The following is a 20,453-nucleotide window of genomic DNA, read 5'->3' on the forward strand; positions in this document are numbered from 1 at the left end:
TTCACTGTTATTACTTGTAACCTAATTTTCATAATTCTTTAGATTTCTAGAATAAAATATATTTAATAAATGATCACGTGTGCTTTTGTTTGTATTATCCTATCGATTTATAAGGCTTTTTGTGACCAAGATATAAGTAATGGATCACTATGTTTGTGAGTTGGGAATTTTAAAGAAAGGAGGAGAAAGAAAATGGTTAGAGGAGTATTTCATAAGTACTCATCAAATCTAACTTACAAACACAGGCTAATGACAATTGATTAAAAAATGAGGAATGCTAGGGGACTAGCAATTTTGGTGTTTTGTAACCATCAATTGGCCATTAATAGTGTTTTTAATGGTGTGAGATTACATCTAATAGTGGGAGATCACTCACTTTTGTTTTGATGGTTAAGTGCTGGCCAGAAAACACAAAAGTTGCTGGCCCTAGACTTTTCCTTAAAAAATATTGCTTTGATTTTGATTTTTTTATTTGCAATGCTTCTTAGTGTTAGTTTTTGTGCTTTTATGAGTTGTATTTTTCTCCACCGAAAAAAGATTCTTTTTCTTTTGGGTTCTATTCAACACTCAAGTATTTTACATCAAGGGCACGAATTCTATGTGCCGTGTGTATTTGGCTGACCGGTGTGTATAGCACTTAATTTTGGCTGACCGGTGTGCTTGCTGATGAGGAGTCATTGGATTATACATGCTTTTTAATCTAATAGTAGAGATCTTTCTAAATTTAATTTCATATGATTGGTTAGTTAATACTTTATGCTGCTTTTGTGTCAGTAGGATAACTTTATAAATATTAGTTTTAAGATGGTTATTATTGTTAGATTTAAAATATTTTGTAGTATTATATCAAAAATAAAAAAAATCAGATATTTAAATTAATTCAAAACGGATAAAATTTTGTTGAGTAAGATTTTTTTATTGTATTATTTTGCACAGCCAGCAAAGATGCGAGCAGAAGTTCGTTGAACACCGGAGTGGGGCATCAAGCCAGAGTGGGAGAGGATGGTACTTCACCTCCGATGACGTTTTAGCGGGTGGGCAGGATGGTTTTTTGGCCAATATCTTCGCTGCCAATGCTCACGACCCTTCTTCATCAGCACGGTTCTTCACCTCCGATGACGGCATCCCCAACCCGCAACAATATTTCAGGTGTGCAGCAACGCCTCGACAGCAACCATGGAGCAGATGCCCCGACGAGGAGGATTAGGTGTGGTAGGGATGAGATTAAGAGGGAGATGCTGTCCCGTGTACGATAGAGCAGATACCTTCCTTGTCTTCGTCGTCCTCTTACTTCCTTCTCTTCCTCCGCCGTTTGCAAGCGCACCTCGCCTTCTACTATCTCCAACGCCGGCGACAAATCCAAATCTTTCCACTGCCTTCGCTATTCACTTTTTTGTCGCGCCACCAACTTCTTCTTCTCTCCACTCGGCCATGGCGGCTTTGGCACCGTCTTTTTCGACATTCTCTCTCCTCCGGCAAAAACTCTATCGCAGTGAAGCTCTGGACCCCACAATAACCTTGTAGCAAGGAGAGCGAATTTCACAACAAGATCCTCTTTTTAATTCAGTTGCAAAATTAAAATTAATTAATCCTTTAGAATTCTAATGAATAGTTGTGTTCGATTTGTTGGATGATTATTAATAATTTTAGGGTAAAGTACTAAATTGGTCCCTTAGGTTTGGGCATAATTCTGTTTTGATCCTTAAGGTTTAAAGTGTTCTATTTGAATCTAAAAAAGTTTCATTTAGCATCAATTTAGTTCCACAGTGAGGTCAAAATTAAATAATTAACAAAATGTCCTACATAACAACAGTTCAAGAACAAAATTGATAATCTGGAGAACAAGTACAAGCTCCAAAGGCACAAAATCAACCATTGATGCATCAATACATTTATTTATCATTTTCTTTAGTTTTATAGAAAATATTTTATTTATATTATAAAAAAATAATAAATAAATGTATTGATGTATCAATGGTTGATTTTATGCCTCTAGAGCTTGTACTTGTTCTCCAGATTATCGATTTTGTTCTTGTACTGTTGTTATGTAGGACATTTTGTTAATTATTTAATTTTGACCTCACTGTGGGACTAAATTGATGCTAAATGAAACTTTTTTGGATTCAAATAGAACACTTTAAACCTTAAGGACCAAAACAAAATTACGCCCAAACCTAGGGACCAATTTAGTACTTTACCCATAATTTTATTACATTAAGTTTATTAACTATGGTTAAGTGATATAGAGAATAATTTTATCAATTAAAATTTTTGTAATATTTTCTAAATTTTTTTTTTTACAAAATCTAATAAAAGAAAGATAAAAAATAATAAGAGTGATATTTGTATATATAAGATAAGAGTAATATTTTTTTTACCAAAGATAGGAAAATTCAAATCTGCGATCTCTTAGATGAGTACAGGGAGACTATGCCATTTGAGTCATAATTCATTGTCAATAAGAGTAATATTTAGATATATAAAACATATCTTTGTACATAAACCAATACAAAATAAGAGACTAATTTTAGAATATTCAGGTGTACTTACAATATTCTAATATTTGTATCCACGTATATTTTAATATGATATCAGTATCATTTTAAAGATAATATCTAATACAAATTTTAATTTTCAATTTTTAATTTTAAGTTATTTTAGTTATTATAAAAATAAAAAATAATACTCAAAATTAATCCCATTAAACTGCTCAATAATTTATTTATGAAAAGATATAATTGTATTTGTTTAAAGGATAATTCATGGTTCAAAAGATATAATTCATGGTTAAAAATGCCGAATCTCATTTTAGGTTTTGACGGAATATTCGAAAACGCTGTGTGAGTGTGTGGCCATGGCGAATCAGCAGAATTTGCCAGAAGGAACGGTGCAGAACATTCTAGAATAAGAAACTTTCAAATGGGTCTTCGTTGGTAGCAAAGGTGGCGTTGGCACAATACTCTCATTCTTCTCGCCACTGTTAGCGACTCTATTCTCATAATCTCCACTGACCCAACTCACAATCTCAGTGATGCTTTTCAACAACGATTCACAAAGACTCCAAATTTAGTCAATAACTTCACCAATTTATATGCTATGGAAGTGAATTCCACTACTGAGCATGAGGATATGTGGGCACTTCTAAAGGGATGGACGGCATGAGTCGCTGAAATTTTCGGTAAAATGTGGGTAATGGACTTCAGGCGTGCCCAATAAGAGGCTGCCGAAGCCACCATGACTGAGTAGGGGAGGAGAAGGAGTTGATAGCGCGAAGAAGAAGCGAATAGGAGAGGTCTTGGAGATTCCGTCGTTGTTGGCGCTGGAGATAATGGAGGAGGCAGTGCGCTTACAACGGCAGAAGAAGGGGAGAAAAAAACCTGGAGGAGAATGTTAATGACAGTGATGCGTGAGCATCTTGTCTATCTTTTCCTAGTGAATTTGCATCTAATTTGTTGAGTTTAATTAAGAATTAATTATATTTTAGCCACTATGGATGCTATTTTGAGTTTTGTGCAATTTTATTTAATGTAGGTAGCATTCGGATGGATTTGATGAAGTTTCTACAGAGAAAGAGAAGAAACCAAAGAGATGACCAGCGAATACCGACGCGGACGCATGGCTCATGCGACCGCGCGGAATGGAGGAAATCGCAATGACGCGATCGCATGCCTGACGCGAACGCGTGGACTGGAATCTGCACAAATGACGCGAACACGTGGACGACGCGGACGCGTCACATGAGCGATCTGCAGAATGGACAAATCTAGTGGTCCCCACCCATCAGACTTGTTAATTAATTCAAATTTAAATTCAAATTTTAATTCTAGGAAAAGATATTATTTTAATTTTAATTTTAGAAATTTGATTTTTAATTTTATTAGGATTAGTTATAAAAGGGATCCCAACAGGTGATTCCAACACAACATTTTATTCCACAACATTATTCCCATTTACTATTTATAATCTTTATTTTCTACTCTGAACCATGAGCAACTAATTCTCCATTGTTAAGGTTAGGAGCTCTGTCTATTGTATGGATTGATACTATTATTTTTCTATTTTAATTTATGTTTTGATTTATTTTTCAATAATTGTTTTCGTTCTTTATTTTATGAATTTGGGTGGAACGGAAGTATGACCCATGTTCTAATTGAGTTCTTGTATAACTTGGAAAAGCTCTTTACTTGAACAATAGCTTGAAAACATATTATCCTGAATTTCTAATTGTTTGTATTTAACGGGATACGTGACATATAATCCCCTTATTTTTGGATAATTAGGATTCTTGTAGCATATAAACTGGAATTTGATCATCACCCTCTAATTGGAATTAATTGACCAAGAAATTGGCAGTTGATGAATTTTAGAGGAGACTAAGAAGGTCTAAGGAATTAGGGTCTAGTCACAAATAGTTTGCCATGAATTAAATCTTGCATGATTAAAATAGTTAATAAGAAAAGTCAATCCAAAAAATAGATAACTCTGAAGCCTTAACTGCCTACTCAATATTTTATTCCCAACTTATTTATTTGTCTATCCTTTTGATATTCTGAGTTCGAACTTAAACCTTTTGAACATCTCAAAACCATTTTATGCTTGTCTAACTAAGTAAATCATTTAACCATTGTTGCTTAATCCATCAATCCTCGTGGGATCGACCCTTACTCACGTAAGGTATTACTTGGTACGATCCGGTGCACTTGCCGGTAAGTTAGTGGGTTACAAATACCGCACCAGACAGTAATAGATAATTAAATATGGGTATTCATTTAAAAAATAAAAAAATGATCCCTTTATTTTATGTACAATTACAAAAAAGACCCCAAAAAATAAACATTTTTATTTTGACATTTTTTGGCTGACCGGTGCGCTAAATAACTTTTTGGCATTTCAGTGCGTAAACATCACCTGCGTACCAAATCCGTGCCCTTACATCAAATGGTTGAATGCCAAAGAAAGATGACACCAACACAAGTTTAGGGACAGCAATATATCATTTTAATTAATGTAATGGTATTTTATGGGAAAAAACGGATCCAAGAATTTTAATATGGAAGGGCCGAATTGTAGATAAATTTTTTTATTTTTATTATATTTTTTATTTCATAAAAGCAATTTAGACATAACGTATAATTTTATTTTTAGCATGACAGCTATATAAAAGAAATATAGCAATATCAATAATTTATAGTATGTTTAGTTAAAAAAATTATTACATATCTTATTAATTAAAATTAATTCTTTCAAAAGGTTTAAAAGCAAATTATAAACTATTAATTATGTGAAAGACATAGTACTTTTATAGAATATTTTTATAAATTTTTTTTTAACACCGTAAATTTAGAAGAAAAATGAGTATTTTTTTATAAGAAAAAGTTATCTAAAATACACAATGTGATTATCAAAATATAACTAGGTAAGTCATTATTAATATTTTATATAATAATATAAATATTAAATATGTTAATATTAGAAAACAAATGATTTAAAAAAAAATATATATATATATATAGATGATTATATAAAACTAAAGATACAAAAGACTTGAGAATATGATATTAAATTGGTTAAATAAAAAATATTAGGATGCTAAATAATTGAGACATAAATTCATTACATAATATATATATATATATATATATATACCAAATTACACAATATTATTTATTTTTTTAGACATATATCTCATATATAAGTATAATATTTTAAAATCTTGGGGAGACAAAGCCACTACTTGCTCCTCTAGGTCCATCCCTATCTATGGGATTTATTTTTTTGGAATAGAATTATGGCTATTTGGATCAAATTTCATGAAAATAGTAATTTTTCAAAGTTTTGTTTTTTAATTTCAAGACTCATATCTAAGATTTCTAGTCTATTATATTGACAAATTCTCATTAACACAATAGTTTAACTTTCAACTTTTCTATCATGATGAAACTATTGAATATCCAATTACCCCTGTCTAAGCCGAAGATCTAAGAAAAATATAAGAATCTCGCGATAAGAATCTTTTTTCATTTGATATTTTCTAATAACCAACTTGCTTGGTTAAGTGTTAGTTTATTTACCTGATTAAATAAGTATTTAGTGTTTAAATTTTATCTTATATATACAATATTGATTAACGGTAAATTCTTAAACAATATTCAAATATACAATAAATTAATTTTTGACCTGCTAAATTAAAAAATACTGTGTAAAAAAAAAAATCTAAAGCACTAGTTAAGAGACCAAAATATCTACAATGTTCACCAATCTTGTTAACAGCATCTATTTTTATTTTCATTAATTTTTCATTTTAGAATATTACAAAAAAAAAAACAAAATTTCTATTTAGTTGGCTCAAAATCAAAACATAGAGAATGTACCTAATAATAATAATAATAATATGTATATAAAGAAAAGAGACCACTTTGCTAAAATATTCATCTCACTTTCATAAAATCAAACAAGGTTCTTATTAATAAACTCCTTCATAAATAGTATGCAACTTCTAACAATAGTTTCAATTCTACAAAAATACAAAAGCCAATACAATGGAACCTTCTTTTTCTTCTTTTCTTTCTAATACACAAATGGCAATATTCTCCAAGGAACAAGTTTTCGGTACTCAGTCCATATCTCTTTATACTTCTTCGCACAACGAGATTCATCCCTTCTCTCCCTCCATATCAACAGAATAAGAAGATATATTGGATAGAAGTATGGAACTGGTGAACTGCAAAAATGAGTAAGATATACAAGGTTTGACATTATTTTCTTTGTAGAAAAATCAATATCAATAACTTTATATCAGCGAAATAATTAAAGGAATGAGTTAATGAGATCACCTTATCCCACAAGGTAAGCTAAAGGAGAGAGCAAGAAGTAAGTCACCTAGGTAATTACAATGTCTGGCAATACCCCTTCAACAACAACAACAACAACAACAACAATGACAACTTGTGTTAATAGCTTCCATGAGAAAGTGAATTGAGTGTATATACGTTGTTCTAACAAGACTCTAGATAGACAAATAATAACCACGGATTAAAACATGTTACTGTCTTCGTTCTTTTTTATCTGTCAACTGTTACTTTTTGGTACATATTGATTTAACGCATGCCAAAAAGTGGACAAATAACCAAAGGAGTAATGTGTAATGTGTAATGCATAAGATGTTAAGAACTCACCAGGTATAATCTCTGACCTAAATTCAACAACTTTCTAAATAAAAATTCATGAGGATTAAAAAATTTTATTGGTAATATATTATACTATTACTAATTACCAATCATTAACTTGGATTATACACATACTCAACCAATCATAATTTTCGCTATTTGATAAAAAGAATAACTTAGCCAATGGAGCCTTTTCTCATCCCATTTTTTATTCCGAAGCCTCCCAACATGTTTTAAGATATGCTTAATCGGTATTCACATATTATGTATTAAATTAAAGGTGAAAGAAAAACAGATGCATATCTACTCCAAGCAATTTTTTTTTCTTTTTTTCAGTTTTTACCCCTTAAATAAAGAAAGAGGAAAAGGAAAAAGAGAAACAAAATACAGATATCAAATGAAAAAAAATCTTACCAATAACCAGAAGCAAGTAACTTTCCACCAATGACTTTTGGAGGCTTACCCCAAATAGGGCCCTTTGGATTCTTTTTGAATACATGTTTTTGCTTGTTTGCCCCTCGAAATACCATGTATCTGCAAAGTTTGATCTTCAATTTTATGTTATGAACTTATGTAACTTCAAGAGTATATGTGGTGCATTATAGAATTCACGGTTGGATATTACGAACACATTACCCAATCAGGAAGACAAGACAATTAGCTATAATGGTTGTCGTTGTTAACTCCACCTCATTTGCTAAGAGCCACCATCCCTGACAGCAATTGTAGCATGTCAATACATGTTATGTGTTTAAACGAAAAAGTACTGTACACTGTTCTAAAAACCGAACCGGATCGGCCGGTTCAACAGGGTTAATTGGGAACGGTCATTTAGTTGGTTTGGTTGAAGTGCAAAACCGATCTGCAAAAAACCGGTAAAAAACCTATTGAGCCGGCAATTAACCAGTGAACCGTTTGAACCGGACAGTTTTTTCCGATTTTCAATTAAAAAATAAAAAATAAAAAATTACATAAACCCTCCACATTCTCTCTCTCTCACACGCACACTACCACGGAACCCTAGCCCTCCTCTCTCTCTAGCTCCACAGAACCCTAGCACCCCCAGCCAACAATAGCAGCAGCAGCCAGCGCCCAGTTCCCAGCGCCGCCGTCGCCGACGAACTCTTCTCCTCAGCCAGCGTCCAGCCCCGGTGTTGCCGATCCTCTTTTCCTAGATCCCTTCTCCTCGCGTCGCTAGGTCTCATTGGAGCTGCTGTTGGCGTTGCCGCCTCTGTCCTCGTTGTCATCGGCCACCCTGAACTTGTGTCTCTGTCCTCGTTGTCGAGCCCTCTCTCTCGCGCGCGCATCAAACCTCTGTCTTCGATCCCCCTCTCTGTCCGAGCTCACTTTCCTTCCTCCCTCGCCGTCACTTCTCTTCCTCCCTCACCGCCATAAGCAAAGCTACTTTAATTTATGTTTTCTTATTTTGTTATTTTATTGATTCCGAGTTGCTGAAATTTGATCGAGTTGCTGATTTTTTTTTTTTTGTTCATTTTTGAGTTGCTGAGATCTGAAATATGTTGGTTGATAATGTTTTGTTAAATTTTCGAAAATAATTGTTATTCTGAGTTCCGAGTTTCCCTCATATGCAAGCCATAGAAGCGAATTGTATATCTCTATATCTATCTGTAGCAAGAAAGTAGGCTAGGCTTTACCCACGGGCAAGCTATCTAGCAGAAAGTGAGTGAAGCTGCTTTGGTCTACTCTGGGTGCACAATTATTATTGTAATATCCTTTTTGCTGATTTTCTGAAATAATTGTGTTTTGAGTTAGGATTGTTGATTGTTGCTGATGTGATTCTGAATTTAGTTTGGATGTTGAGTTTGGACTCTTTGCTTAATTTTCTGTTTTTGGATTCTTTGGCTTTGGATGGCTTTGGATGTTGAGAAGTTTTTGGATTCTGAGTTTTTGTTGAATACTTGATTAGTATTGAGAATATAAATGTAATAGAACAAGATTTGGTTTAAGAAAAAGTGAAAGAAGAGCATGTAAACTCTTGATTTAGTTAGTTATTCTGTTTCAGGTCAATAGCTTTCATATATATTGCAGACATTATATTTGGAAGTGTTGAAACTAATATGATCAATGTTATTGATTCTCAATAATTATGTTCTCAATTTTAAGTTTTTGAATACATTTCTTTGTTTCTTATATCACAAGAATTCTTCTTTTGGAGTGTTTATCTTGATTGTCAAATAATTGAGCTTGATTAGAGTTTAGAAGTTAATTAAAATTTTTTTATTATGAATTCTAAAAGATAAAATATGAACAAATTACTATGTGAAATGTTAAATTTTTAAATTTTAGTAGTTTAGAAAATATTAAATTTGAATATTTGAAATTGTATATTGAATTTTTAATGATTTCATTGTATATTTAATTAAACCGGTTCAACCACAGTTCAACTTCGGTTAGACTATTGAACCGTTGAACCAGTCACTTCACCAGTTCAATGACCGATTCGGTTCTCGCAACCTTGGTACTATACATAATGGCGCAAATAAATGGCAAGTTGGAAGTTAAGTTATAGCAATTACCTGAATGCTAAAAGTAAAAGGAATCCAAACTAAATCTCCAAAGACCAACATGAAGCCCAACCTCTCTGCAATTATGTCCCAACTAAAAACAAAAATTAAGAGATAAGATCATAAACCACAATTATATCTAACATGAATGACAATATAGATATCACAATCATGAGTTCATAACTTAGTGAAAATATTACAAGGAAAACATGTTTTATTTTTTTAGAGATTGGGATGAACAATTTTTCAAGTAGAGCAAACGCAATTCACTTACGTTGATGTCATGTACTCTTCATGCACAAAGTAGTCCAAGATGTATAACTGGTATAAATGTAAAGAAAGTCACTCATCAAACACCCAAACTAGTGCTTATTAAAAGAAAAGAGAAAAAAAGGAAATTCAATAAACTAGAGTAGACAAGATTTTAAAATTACTGCACAGAATATCTGGAAGAGAATCATTGATTTGCTCAAAGTACCATCTTGAATGCTCTTTGCAAGAATGGATAAATTGATTAGCAGCCACCCCATCATTCCAGCTCTAACAAACAAAAATCTACAATTTGACAATTCCATTATATGTGCAGGAATATTTATAGTATTCAGAATAATCATAAAAAAAACCACAATTCTGACAATTCCATTGACAGGGTTGCAAGCTAAGAATGCTTTTTTTCCATCATAATTGCCAATTATATACACTTAAGCAATCATATAAAATGAGAACAAGCAAGAAACGACATCAGGTGGATAACATACTTGAGGTCAATACCCATATACTGAGGATTCAGTTGTATTCCAAACCACCTATCAAAGTAAAACAGAAAACGAAAAACAAAATTAACCAATAAAATTCAATTTCTGCAACGGTCAAGGAAATAAAATCAACCATGTTCACACTTCACACTAGTTAAAAAGTCGGGCTTCGTTGTACTAGACAGAAAAACACAAAAGAGATGCAAACACAAATTCCAAACAGAAGCTATTACGATTAAAGAAATTTTAACATCTAGAACATACCAATCATGTATTAGGTTTCCAGTGATATGAGGTTTTAGTGATGAACTTTTACTTTGTGACTTGCAGCCCGCAAAATAAAGTGCCAGGGTCACCTGATATGAAATTAGTAAAAATGACAACAAAAAAGGTTATTATCAAGCAATGCAGAGTAACAATAAAAACAAATAAAGTATAAAATTTAGCTTTTGATATATTTCAACAACTGTGCATTGGTACATTTAGCCAGCCTTTTCTAATGATACGATAGGATTTGACTTCCATCATTGTTATTAAGTTCAATAATGTGTCATTTATTCATATTTCAGTTCTAGCAAATTCATATGATGAAATTGAACTATGAAAAGAACCATGGAATGTCATTACTAAGTTGTAAATAAGATTCTATGCTTATAATTACATACAAGAAAACTGAAGATAAATGTTGTGGACAGCAGCTCAAATCCTCTCTCAGATATAGCCTGCAAAAGTTGCCACAGGTTATTCTGCGACTCTAACTCTAGCATATGATTCATAGTGTTATGCAAAATTCAGAATATCCATATGAACACGTACGGTAGGAGATACAAAATCCATCTTGGCACTAATCCCAAGAAGTGCAACCAACAGAAGAAGCAAGACTAAACCTGAGAAAATGTGAACATAGTTACACCTCCAAAAAAATAGAAAAGGAATAGTGGTGTAAATATAGACTCAATTCTTGTGAATCTTATATGAATCAACATGCAAAATATATTTTAAAGTATAAAATATACCACAACTGCTAAACCTTATCTCACTAGGTACAATAAGTAGCATAAAAAAGGAATCATCATAATCTTTGTTATAAATCATGTATACATTCAAATTATTAAAATCTAACCATTATAACAATTTCACCTATCACCTATGATTTTTCCTTTTTTAAGATTTCTTCTATTAATAGGTCATTGAACAAACATTTTGTCATGTATAGCATTGAAGACTGGTCATGAAGTGAACAACAAAAATATGTTGCCATTATAACACTGATTTAAGGATTACCATAAACTAGAGAACCTATATTACATCAAAATCACACTAAAATGAACCACATTTTTGTAATGTACTAGAATGTTAAAAACGAACCATTGCAGCGATAATGAAGGCGAGTTCCATCAGCAAGAACAACCCCAGGAACAAGTTTTCCCAGCACAATGGATCCCGCAATTGACAAATAAGCAAAGAAGCCCAGAAGCAAATAAGCCTTATCCACATTCCAAAGTAGTGAAAATATTAAAACTTTACATATTACATCCGTAGAATCAACTAATTCATATAAAGGGTATAGTGAGTGAATGAATGAATAGTACTAACTGAGTTCCATGATGGTATAAGAGCTTGAAGAAGAGAACTCAGTTTCATGAGCATGTGTGAGCCTTGTATCTGAATGGAATGAATAGTTTGATTGTGATTTTAGTGTCAGAGAAGATTGTGACTTCGATTATTGTTGCAGTGTTGTTGTTGCTACTTTATTGTACTCAAGATTCTGAAAATCGAATGACTGATTCAATAATTTAATAATCTAACCTGTGAGTGAACTGTAATTAAACCAATTTAATTAAATATATAATAAAATTTTAAATATTTAAATTCAACCATTCATATAACAACAAACTTTAAAATTTCACAATCTCACGTTTAATTTCACGATGTTCAATGACCAAAAATAACAATCTTTTATCTTTAAAAAAAAACACTCATCACAAGTCATAATAGTCGTGAAGTGGCCCAAAATCAACCATCACAACTAACTAATTAACTAACTCTCAAAATCAACAAAATCATATTAATATCAACCAACAACAATCAACAACAGTCAACAATAAACAAGAGATTAACAAATAAAATAATTTTGATCTCATGAAATAAATTAAATCAAACAAATAAAAACAAAAAGAAAAAATAAAACTGAAGAAGACGACGCTGAGTTACGAACAGGGAAGTGGGGGAGTGAGCAGCGCCAGCAAGAGACGGCAGCGTCAACAAAGCCGGCGACGACAGGCAACGCGGGTGAGAAGAGCGACGATGCCAAGAATAAAGGCTGCAAAAGCGCCGGCGACAGCAGCGGGCAATGACAATAGCGAAACGGCGGCAAAGCGGGCGACAAGAGCAACGTGGCCAAGGACAAAGGCTGCACCAACCGACCAACACCAGCGACGGTGACCTTCTGAACTGGCCAACGGAGCCAATTGGGCCTGCCTCCTCCTGCTGCCTCTAGGGGTATAGCCGGCGGCTACAGCTCCTTAGGTGGGTGGGTTTTGGGATTTTTAATTTTGGGCGTAACCTAAGTGAATGAATCTGAACCAAGGTTCTAAAAACCGGACTGGCCATCAAACCGTTTTAGTTACTAGTTCACTAGTTCATTGGTACAACCGGTTCAACCGTCGTTCAACCGGAAAAACCGTTTTATTATAAACACCTGATTCTATAAAAATTTAATGAATAAAGCAACTGGTTCTAAACACTCTTCTACTGCATTTTTTTTTACTTCAAAAGGGGATCATAAACAACTAGTTCTATGAATAAACAAACTACAATGATATGCAATGCCAAAAATAGGCCAATGATGAAATAATAAAGGGTTTCTCTCTTCAATTCTATGTTCATCAATATCCAGAATTTCCTTCTTAATATACCTCAGAATTTCCTACAAAATGAAAATTGAACACAATACACAGCTTTAAAACAAAAACAAAACAACACTCAGAAATCAATCACCTCTTCCAAACACAGCCAAAACAGAACAACATTCAGAGTATGAGCATTGACCACAAAAAATTGATTTCTAAAACAAAACAAAAACAGCAGAACAACATTCAGAGTTTGAGCATTGATCACAAAATATTGATTTATGAAACAAAACAAAAACAGAAGAACAACATTCAGAGTTTGAGCATTGATAACAAAAAATTGATTTCTGAAACAAAACAAACACAGCAAAACCAGCAGAACAGCATTTAGAGTTTGAGCATTGATCACAAAAAATTAATTTCTGAAACAAAACAAACAATCAACAAAACAATGAAAACATGAAGCATATAATAAATCAATGATCACCAATATCCAGCAAGAATCTCAAAAACAACAATAAATACACAACAATAATTTAGCAAATAAACAAGAACAAGACCTAAATAAAAAATCCAACAAATTAAATCGCAGAAACCTAACAATTTAGCAAATTAAAACAACAGCAGCTCAAAAACTTACAAGAAGAACACTAATGCAAGTGGAATCATCATGCTAATATGTTTTCTACAAAGATGCTATTTGTGCATCTAAAATTTCCTAATTACTAAGATCCAATTATTCTAATTTCACATGCAATCAACTTACTAAGTTTCTAAAAGCTAGAAATGATAAAACCAACCCGAAATATGGTTAAAGCATTTCATCAAACATGTTGAGTGCAGTAAACTTAAAACGAAATAATTACTTATTGTAAAACTTAAACTTTAATTCAGTCTATGAAAAAAATCCAAACCACTACTAAATCAAATAATTACTTATTGTAATAGAACTAAGAAGTTGCAGAGTTTGAAGCAGAGTATTGGTCTTGTGTAAGTGTATTATCTGGTGGCTGGGTTTAGGGAACTCACGGCGGCGACAAAAGAGAGCAGTTCGACGGCTAGGTGGAGCGCGCGGGTTGGTCGCAGAGTTTGAAGCAGAGCAACGTGGCTTCCAGACGAACGCGAATGCGAACCCGAATGGTGAACGGCGAGTGAACGCGAACGGTGAACGCCGAGCAAACTTGAACAGCGAAGAACGCGAACGAAGACGACGGCTGAACGAAGACGCGAACGTGAACGGCAAACAAACGGCGGCGGAAGCGCCTGAACAGACAAAGACGACGGACGCCGAGCTCGAGGAAGCAGCTGCGATCGGTAACAGCGAACAGGGGTTGAAGACTTGGAGCACGAGGGAAGCTAGATGGACGGACGGCGGCAGTATGCCACTCCTTGCGGCGGTGGTGTAGGCTTACAGTGCTAGGGTTTTTTTGGCTAAGTTTCTGTGTATGAAAGAAAGGGAGGGAGAAAGGGAGAAAGAAACGAAGGAGCTTCAGAACCAAGATGAAAGTAAGCCAAATTTGCCAAAAACGACGCCGTTCTTTTAAATCGGTCGGTTCTCTGTCCGGTTCAACCGGCAGGAAACCGGCCGGTTCGGCAGTTCTTCTTCGATTTTAAGTATAGTTGTCAGAATCGAACCGGTGATCGAACTGGTAAGGTTACTGGGTTACTGAATCATTGGTTCAACCGGTGGGTCACTAGTCGAACCGGTTTACTCGGTATAATTAAATAATTATATAAAATTTAATTATTTTTTTATCATTAGTATTTTTATTTTTGTTTTTATAAAAATAATTATCATTTTTAAATTTTAATGCTTTATTAATTAGTTTATATTCATTTTATTATTATATTATTATAGGTAAAAAGTCACATAAAATTATTTTTTTGTGAAGTTGATATTTAAGAATCGTTAGATGATTTGACTAGTTTAACTAAATATCATCTAGCAATTTTTAACTATCAACTTCATATGAAGATAAAAAATAAAATAATATATTAAAAAAATAATATTAATAGATATCATATAATCATGAAAAGAAAAATTAAATTGTGATTAATTAAATTTTTTGTTTATCTTTTTAATTTGTATATATTTAATAAAATTTATAGTTAAATAAAATGTAATTGATTTAAAAATCAGAGACTTTGAAATTAAAATAAATTGAATATAAGTGAAAAGAAAGGGAATACTATATGTATTATAATTTGTATACTAATTGATGAGAATCACTCCAGCTTGGTGGTAGAAGCAATAATGCTTCCCCTGGAGGCTGGAGGCAGGGGTTCGAATTTTTTGTCCATTGTACGTTGACCGAGCGACTCGGACCGGTCCGGTTTTTGCCGGTTTTTACCGGTTCACATCGGGTTAGACCGGTTCGTACCGATTCTCAACCTTAAATGGTCGCAAGCTTGGACCGGACCGGCATTGGGTTCGGTTTACCGGTTTTCCAGTTGAACCGACCGGTCCGATTCTGACAACTATGGTTTCAAGGGACAAATCATATCGTAATTGCTGTCAATCTACCGTTAGACCAGTCAAACCGGTCCGTTCAGCTCGATTTTCAGAACATTGATCTAAACTCTTCAACTCAATTTGTTCATGACAAAAAAAAGGCACATTTGTTTTTATTAATCTAAAGTCACGTCGTTTAAGGGAGATTTTCTTTAAAAAAAAAAAAGAAAGTTTAGGGACCATCACTTTTATTAAATTTTTGTCAGCACTTAAATATCAAAAGGAAATTGAGTAATCCTATACCACTAGATGTAGGCCCAGTTTGGGTAAACAACTTAATTAAGTTTCTTTTGAAAAAATAACTTAAACAATAAATGACTATATTAAAAGTAGCTTATAAATAAGTTATTTTGTGTTTGGATTTTTAGTTCTAAAAGTACTTATTTTATAAAAATATGGTAAAAAGTAGTAGTATTATGAGAGAAGTCATTTTTTTAACTTCTCTATAAACTCCTAAATAGCTTCTTAGAAAGCCGCAATTTGGTTTTGAAAATTGCACCAGGTATTAATACTACTACTTTTCATAAGTCAAAAGCTCAAAAAAGTTACTTTTGAAACTTCCCAAACGAGCCCGTAATCTCACACCATTAAAAACCTCATTGATGGCTACCAATCACAAAATCTGCTGGCCCTAGCACTCCTAAAAAAAAGGGGGATAAAATATACTTTTTGTTCCTGAAGTTTAGCAAAAGTTTTAAAAATACTTCTAAGTTTTATTTTGTTTCAATTTTGTCCCAGAAGTTTTCAATTTGCATCAAATATACCCTCGACAGCTAAATTTTCTAAATATTTAAGACCAATCTAACAATAATGTATGAAAATTATGCTTGATTTGCTTGTGTTGAGGGTTATTTTTATGAAATTGTTGTTGAATTGGTCTTAAATATTTTAAAAAATTAACTATCACCGTATATTTGATGTAAATTGAAAACTTTTAGGACAAAATTGAAATAAAATAAAACTTAGGGATATTTTTAAAACTTTTGTCAAACTTTAGGGATAAAAAATATAATTTACCCAAAAAAATGCCAACCTGGGAGATCTGCTATTGGTTCAGCCGATTCATCGATTAACGGTCAATTCAAGCAGTTTTTTTGGTAGTTTATTACAAATTGGATTTTTAATAAAACCAAGACAGTGAGCAGAAGAAAATGTTTTTGGTTAACTAAATCAAGGGGATGGATTCGGCGAGCCAGACGTCTTTGGCTAACCGGTGCGCATTTTAGTGGAGAGCTATTAGATCTGTTTTATTTTTTAATTCAACGATAGAAATTATCCTGAAACTTGTTTCTTTTTATTGGCTAGTGAATACTTTTTGTAGGTTTTGTGTCAGAAGAGTCACTTTAGAAAATTAAATTTCTTGGTGGTTATTGTGGTTAGATCTAAAATCTATCTGGATTAATATAGCAAAAATTTATGAATTTGTATGTTAAAATCAATTAGAGTTAAGTATTCTATTTTATGTTAAACTAAATGACGATGAAGTTGGGCTGTTCTATTCCGGGTGGGGATGATTGATTTCTTCTAAATTGGCCACTGTATCAGTGAAATGGAAACTCTGACTAGGACTGCAACGAAGGGCGACGTTGAAGCCAGTTACGTGTGTGCGATGCTGCTACTGTGTAATAAGGAAGAAGAAAAGCACAGACGAAGGGGAGTTGAATTTTTTGAAATTGTACGTGCTTCTGGGGTAGTCGAAAGGTGCGGAGAGATCTTTAGGGAGATATTCGAGCAGCGGTGGGTGGAGGTAAAATCGTCAAATCCTGGACAGCCCGTGATTTGTCGGTCCACCGGTTGCCCTACCCGCGACACCATGGGTGTTGTCGAAGATGTGTCTCGTATCTTATGTGTGCACTGCTTGGCCGATTACAAGGTGTGGGTGTTCTTGGAAATGTTTAGATTTCAATGAAAATTGTTATTTAGTGATATCTATTGTTCAACCTTGTTGTTTATGCTTCTCGTATCTGATAGTACAATAGCTAGTATTGTCTCCTATTTTGTAAAGAATTTACGAATGATTATCCACATATGGATTATATTTTTATTATGTTTTTGTTTTTGTGCATGAAAAAATTTAAGTTTGATCTAATATGAAAGATTTGTTGGATGATGATATAACTTATGTAAATAATTATAAATAAAATATTACAACCAGACAGAAATTTAGGTTCAGGAGGAGGGGAGCACTTGTCCTCACTAAATTAAAAAAAAAAGTAATAATATTATATAAATCAATATATTTATTTTAATGCAATTATATTTTTGTCTCGACAAAAATTTATTAAATTTTATTTTGAGATTTATGTTAAAACTACTCAACTATTTAATTACCAAACTAAATCTCAGTTCTCTAAATATTAGTATAATTAGAACTTGATTTTTTTCAAAATTTAGCATATTTTTTTAGTGATTTTTTATTTTTCTTTCTCCGAAGAATAAACAGAACAAATAATTAAGCCGAATAATTATTAACAAAAATAATTCAATAAATTTATTTATTTTTACCATTTATAATTTTATTCTAAAATCAAGTTAGAAATCTATAGATCTACAAGATTTCTATCAGTATTTAATCCTATCCTTTGATGATTCCTTCTCCATTGTTTTCAATTTTCTTAATTAAAAAAATTTGTAAATAACCAAAATAATATTGACGTTTTCCAGTTTCGGATTTCAAAAAAAAGTACAAAATAAAAACAATACTGCCATTTTGCAAAGGAAAATTTTTTTTAATAATTTTTTAATTAATAATATCGATTAATTATCTGATCTTATCCAGAAGAATCGATAAAGAAACGTATGAGGTACTGAATCCTAATTAATGCCAGTATATTAAAATTAAAAAGGATATAATAGGAACAAATAGAACGCATCGTGGGTGCCTGGGTGGTCGTCTCTTCTCTTGATATTCTCCAATAATCCCCCCAAAGTTCTTGCAAATGGCTGAAACATCTAAGAAGAATAGAAAGAAAAAGAACGTATCTGTTGAGTACAAATGTCCACTCAATCTTCTTCCTCGTGACATATGGGTGAGGATTCTTACGAAGATTGCATCAAATTCGATTCAGGATCTTTTCACCATGCAGGTGACTTACAAGGTGTTTCTGGATGTAGCGAGGTCGGATGCTGTATACAAGCATGTGACGATGTGGTATATACCGTTAGTGTCCTTTTTATTTTACTTTGACCGACCTGAAAGGAGGTTCGTTGATCGCTGCGTGGAAGCAGGAAATCCGGATACTATACTCTGCCATGAGATGACGGAGTATTTCTGGATTACCCATCATGTCCTTGGAATGGATCTGCTGACTAGGGCTGCAACGGAGGATAACGTTGAAGTCGGTTACTTGTGTGCCATGCTGCTATAGTATAATCACGAAGACGAAGAGAACAGGAAACGGGGTGTTGAATTTTTTGAAGTTATACGTACTTCTGGTGAGGTCGAAAGGTGCAAGGTCTTCACAGAAATTTTCGAGGAGCGGTGGGTGGATGATAAACCTTCAGATCCTAGATAGTCCGTGACTTATCGGTCCTCCTGTTGCCCTACCTGCGGCACCATGGGTGATGTCCAAGATGTGTCTGGTGTCTTGTGTATGCACTGCTTGGCTGATTACAAGGTGAGGATCTTCTTGAAAATATTTACATTTTAATGGACATTGCTGTTTACCAATTTCTATAATCTGCCAGTGTGTTGTTGGGGGGTTATGCTTATGTTATCTGCTAATACAGTAGCTAGCAATGTATTCTATTTTGTTATGAACGATTATCCTTCCTTAACATGTGGACTATGTTTTGATTGTGTTTCTACTTTTGTGTGTGGAAAAATCTCATTTTGATCCAGTAAATTGAAATAATTAAAATACATACTTGTTCATACCTGTAACATATAAGTTAAAAATGATTTATAAAAAAATGTTTAGACAACAAAAATATTGTTGACCTTTTTTTTTTTCAAAAAACGCATATTGATACTTTTTTTTCTTACTTTTACTTTTTAGCATCGACATAAAAATATATCATTAATTTTTTGTTGACAAAATGTTAAATGCAGGTGAATATGTAATTTCCATTAACTTAGAAAATAATTTTTTTAAATATGGCTGTTACCGAAATAAATTAGTAGATGAGTAATATGAATCATGCATTAGTCATTGGAAAAGCACCAACTATTTTAGTTAATTTAGTGAACTTTTGACGATAAACTTGTTTTTGTTTTTTTTAGTTTAATTGTATAGAAAGTATTGGGAAAAAAAGCATACAATGGTTCGGTTTGCGTTTTGAATAGTTCATAAAAAAGTTAACGTTAGATTTTTCATAGTCAATTGAAATAAATCTTTTATAATTTAGTTTTAATTAGTAACTACCCATAAATTTATTATTGAACTAATTAATATAATTTACATATACTTAGTAACTTATAATTTCAAATTCTACACTATTTAATTTATACTAATTAATAGATTTATAAATATTTATGTCATAATTTAAAATTTCTTTGTTCAAAGTATATCAAATTTCGATAATAGCATAGTGCAAGCAATAAATGCCTATCCTAAGCCTAATTATGCCTTCATGTAGGATGCGTGCTTGTAGGTGGGATTTTAGATTAATTTTTTCATTATCGATGTGATTGTAATTACTGG

General features: G+C 32.8%; 3 protein-coding genes across 9 annotated transcripts; 2 read left to right on the forward strand and 1 right to left on the reverse strand.

Moving 5' to 3' along the window:
- Positions 1 to 6,415: 6,415 nt before the first annotated feature.
- On the reverse strand, positions 6,416 to 14,964 carry LOC112775977 (delta(14)-sterol reductase). Of its 7 annotated transcripts, none has more exons than XM_025819912.3 (14): positions 14,328 to 14,964; positions 12,043 to 12,214; positions 11,815 to 11,932; positions 11,263 to 11,333; positions 11,112 to 11,168; positions 10,711 to 10,802; positions 10,450 to 10,497; positions 10,126 to 10,246; positions 9,966 to 10,012; positions 9,704 to 9,785; positions 7,803 to 7,879; positions 7,581 to 7,700; positions 6,834 to 6,908; positions 6,416 to 6,721 (listed from the first exon to the last, which is right to left on the reverse strand). In XM_025819912.3, exons 2-14 carry the CDS (start codon positions 12,094 to 12,096, stop codon positions 6,568 to 6,570), a joined length of 1,116 nt encoding a protein of 371 aa, XP_025675697.1. In that variant the 5' UTR covers positions 12,097 to 12,214; positions 14,328 to 14,964; the 3' UTR covers positions 6,416 to 6,567. The 7 variants fall into 7 exon arrangements, with proteins under 7 accessions (XP_025675697.1, XP_072084832.1, XP_072084834.1 ...); XM_072228731.1 differs by having other exon boundaries at positions 12,043 to 12,229; positions 14,328 to 14,811; XM_072228733.1 differs by lacking the exon at positions 11,815 to 11,932 and having other exon boundaries at positions 11,263 to 11,327; positions 14,328 to 14,811.
- Positions 14,965 to 17,359: 2,395 nt separating this feature from the next.
- Positions 17,360 to 17,719, forward strand: LOC140182372 (uncharacterized). Its single transcript, XM_072228554.1, has one exon. The coding sequence runs from the start codon at positions 17,360 to 17,362 to the stop codon at positions 17,717 to 17,719; it is 360 nt and encodes a 119-aa protein (XP_072084655.1).
- Positions 17,720 to 18,749: 1,030 nt separating this feature from the next.
- On the forward strand, positions 18,750 to 19,178 carry LOC112778872 (uncharacterized). Its single transcript, XM_025823150.1, has one exon. It carries the CDS (start codon positions 18,750 to 18,752, stop codon positions 19,176 to 19,178), a length of 429 nt encoding a protein of 142 aa, XP_025678935.1.
- The last annotated feature ends 1,275 nt before the right edge of the window (positions 19,179 to 20,453 follow it).

The sequence above is a fragment of the Arachis hypogaea genome, chromosome 19 (genome assembly GCF_003086295.3).
Source record: "Arachis hypogaea cultivar Tifrunner chromosome 19, arahy.Tifrunner.gnm2.J5K5, whole genome shotgun sequence".
Taxonomy (NCBI): domain Eukaryota; kingdom Viridiplantae; phylum Streptophyta; class Magnoliopsida; order Fabales; family Fabaceae; genus Arachis; species Arachis hypogaea.

What these genes read in the sequence shown, in the direction of transcription:
- LOC112775977 (XM_025819912.3), bottom strand. Translation starts at nt 12,096, where the DNA reads ATGCTCATGAAACTGAGTTCTCTTCTTCAAGCTCTTATACCATCATGG. An exon ending in GGAAACCTAATACATGATTG is followed by an intron (nt 10,498 to 10,710) that starts GTATGTTCTAGA and finishes TTACTTTGATAG; the next exon opens with GTGGTTTGGAATACAACTGA. An exon ending in TCTTCCAGATATTCTGTGCA is followed by an intron (nt 10,013 to 10,125) that starts GTAATTTTAAAA and finishes CATTTATACCAG; the next exon opens with TTATACATCTTGGACTACTT.
- LOC140182372 (XM_072228554.1), top strand. Translation starts at nt 17,360, where the DNA reads ATGGAAACTCTGACTAGGACTGCAACGAAGGGCGACGTTGAAGCCAGT.
- LOC112778872 (XM_025823150.1), top strand. Translation starts at nt 18,750, where the DNA reads ATGGCTGAAACATCTAAGAAGAATAGAAAGAAAAAGAACGTATCTGTT.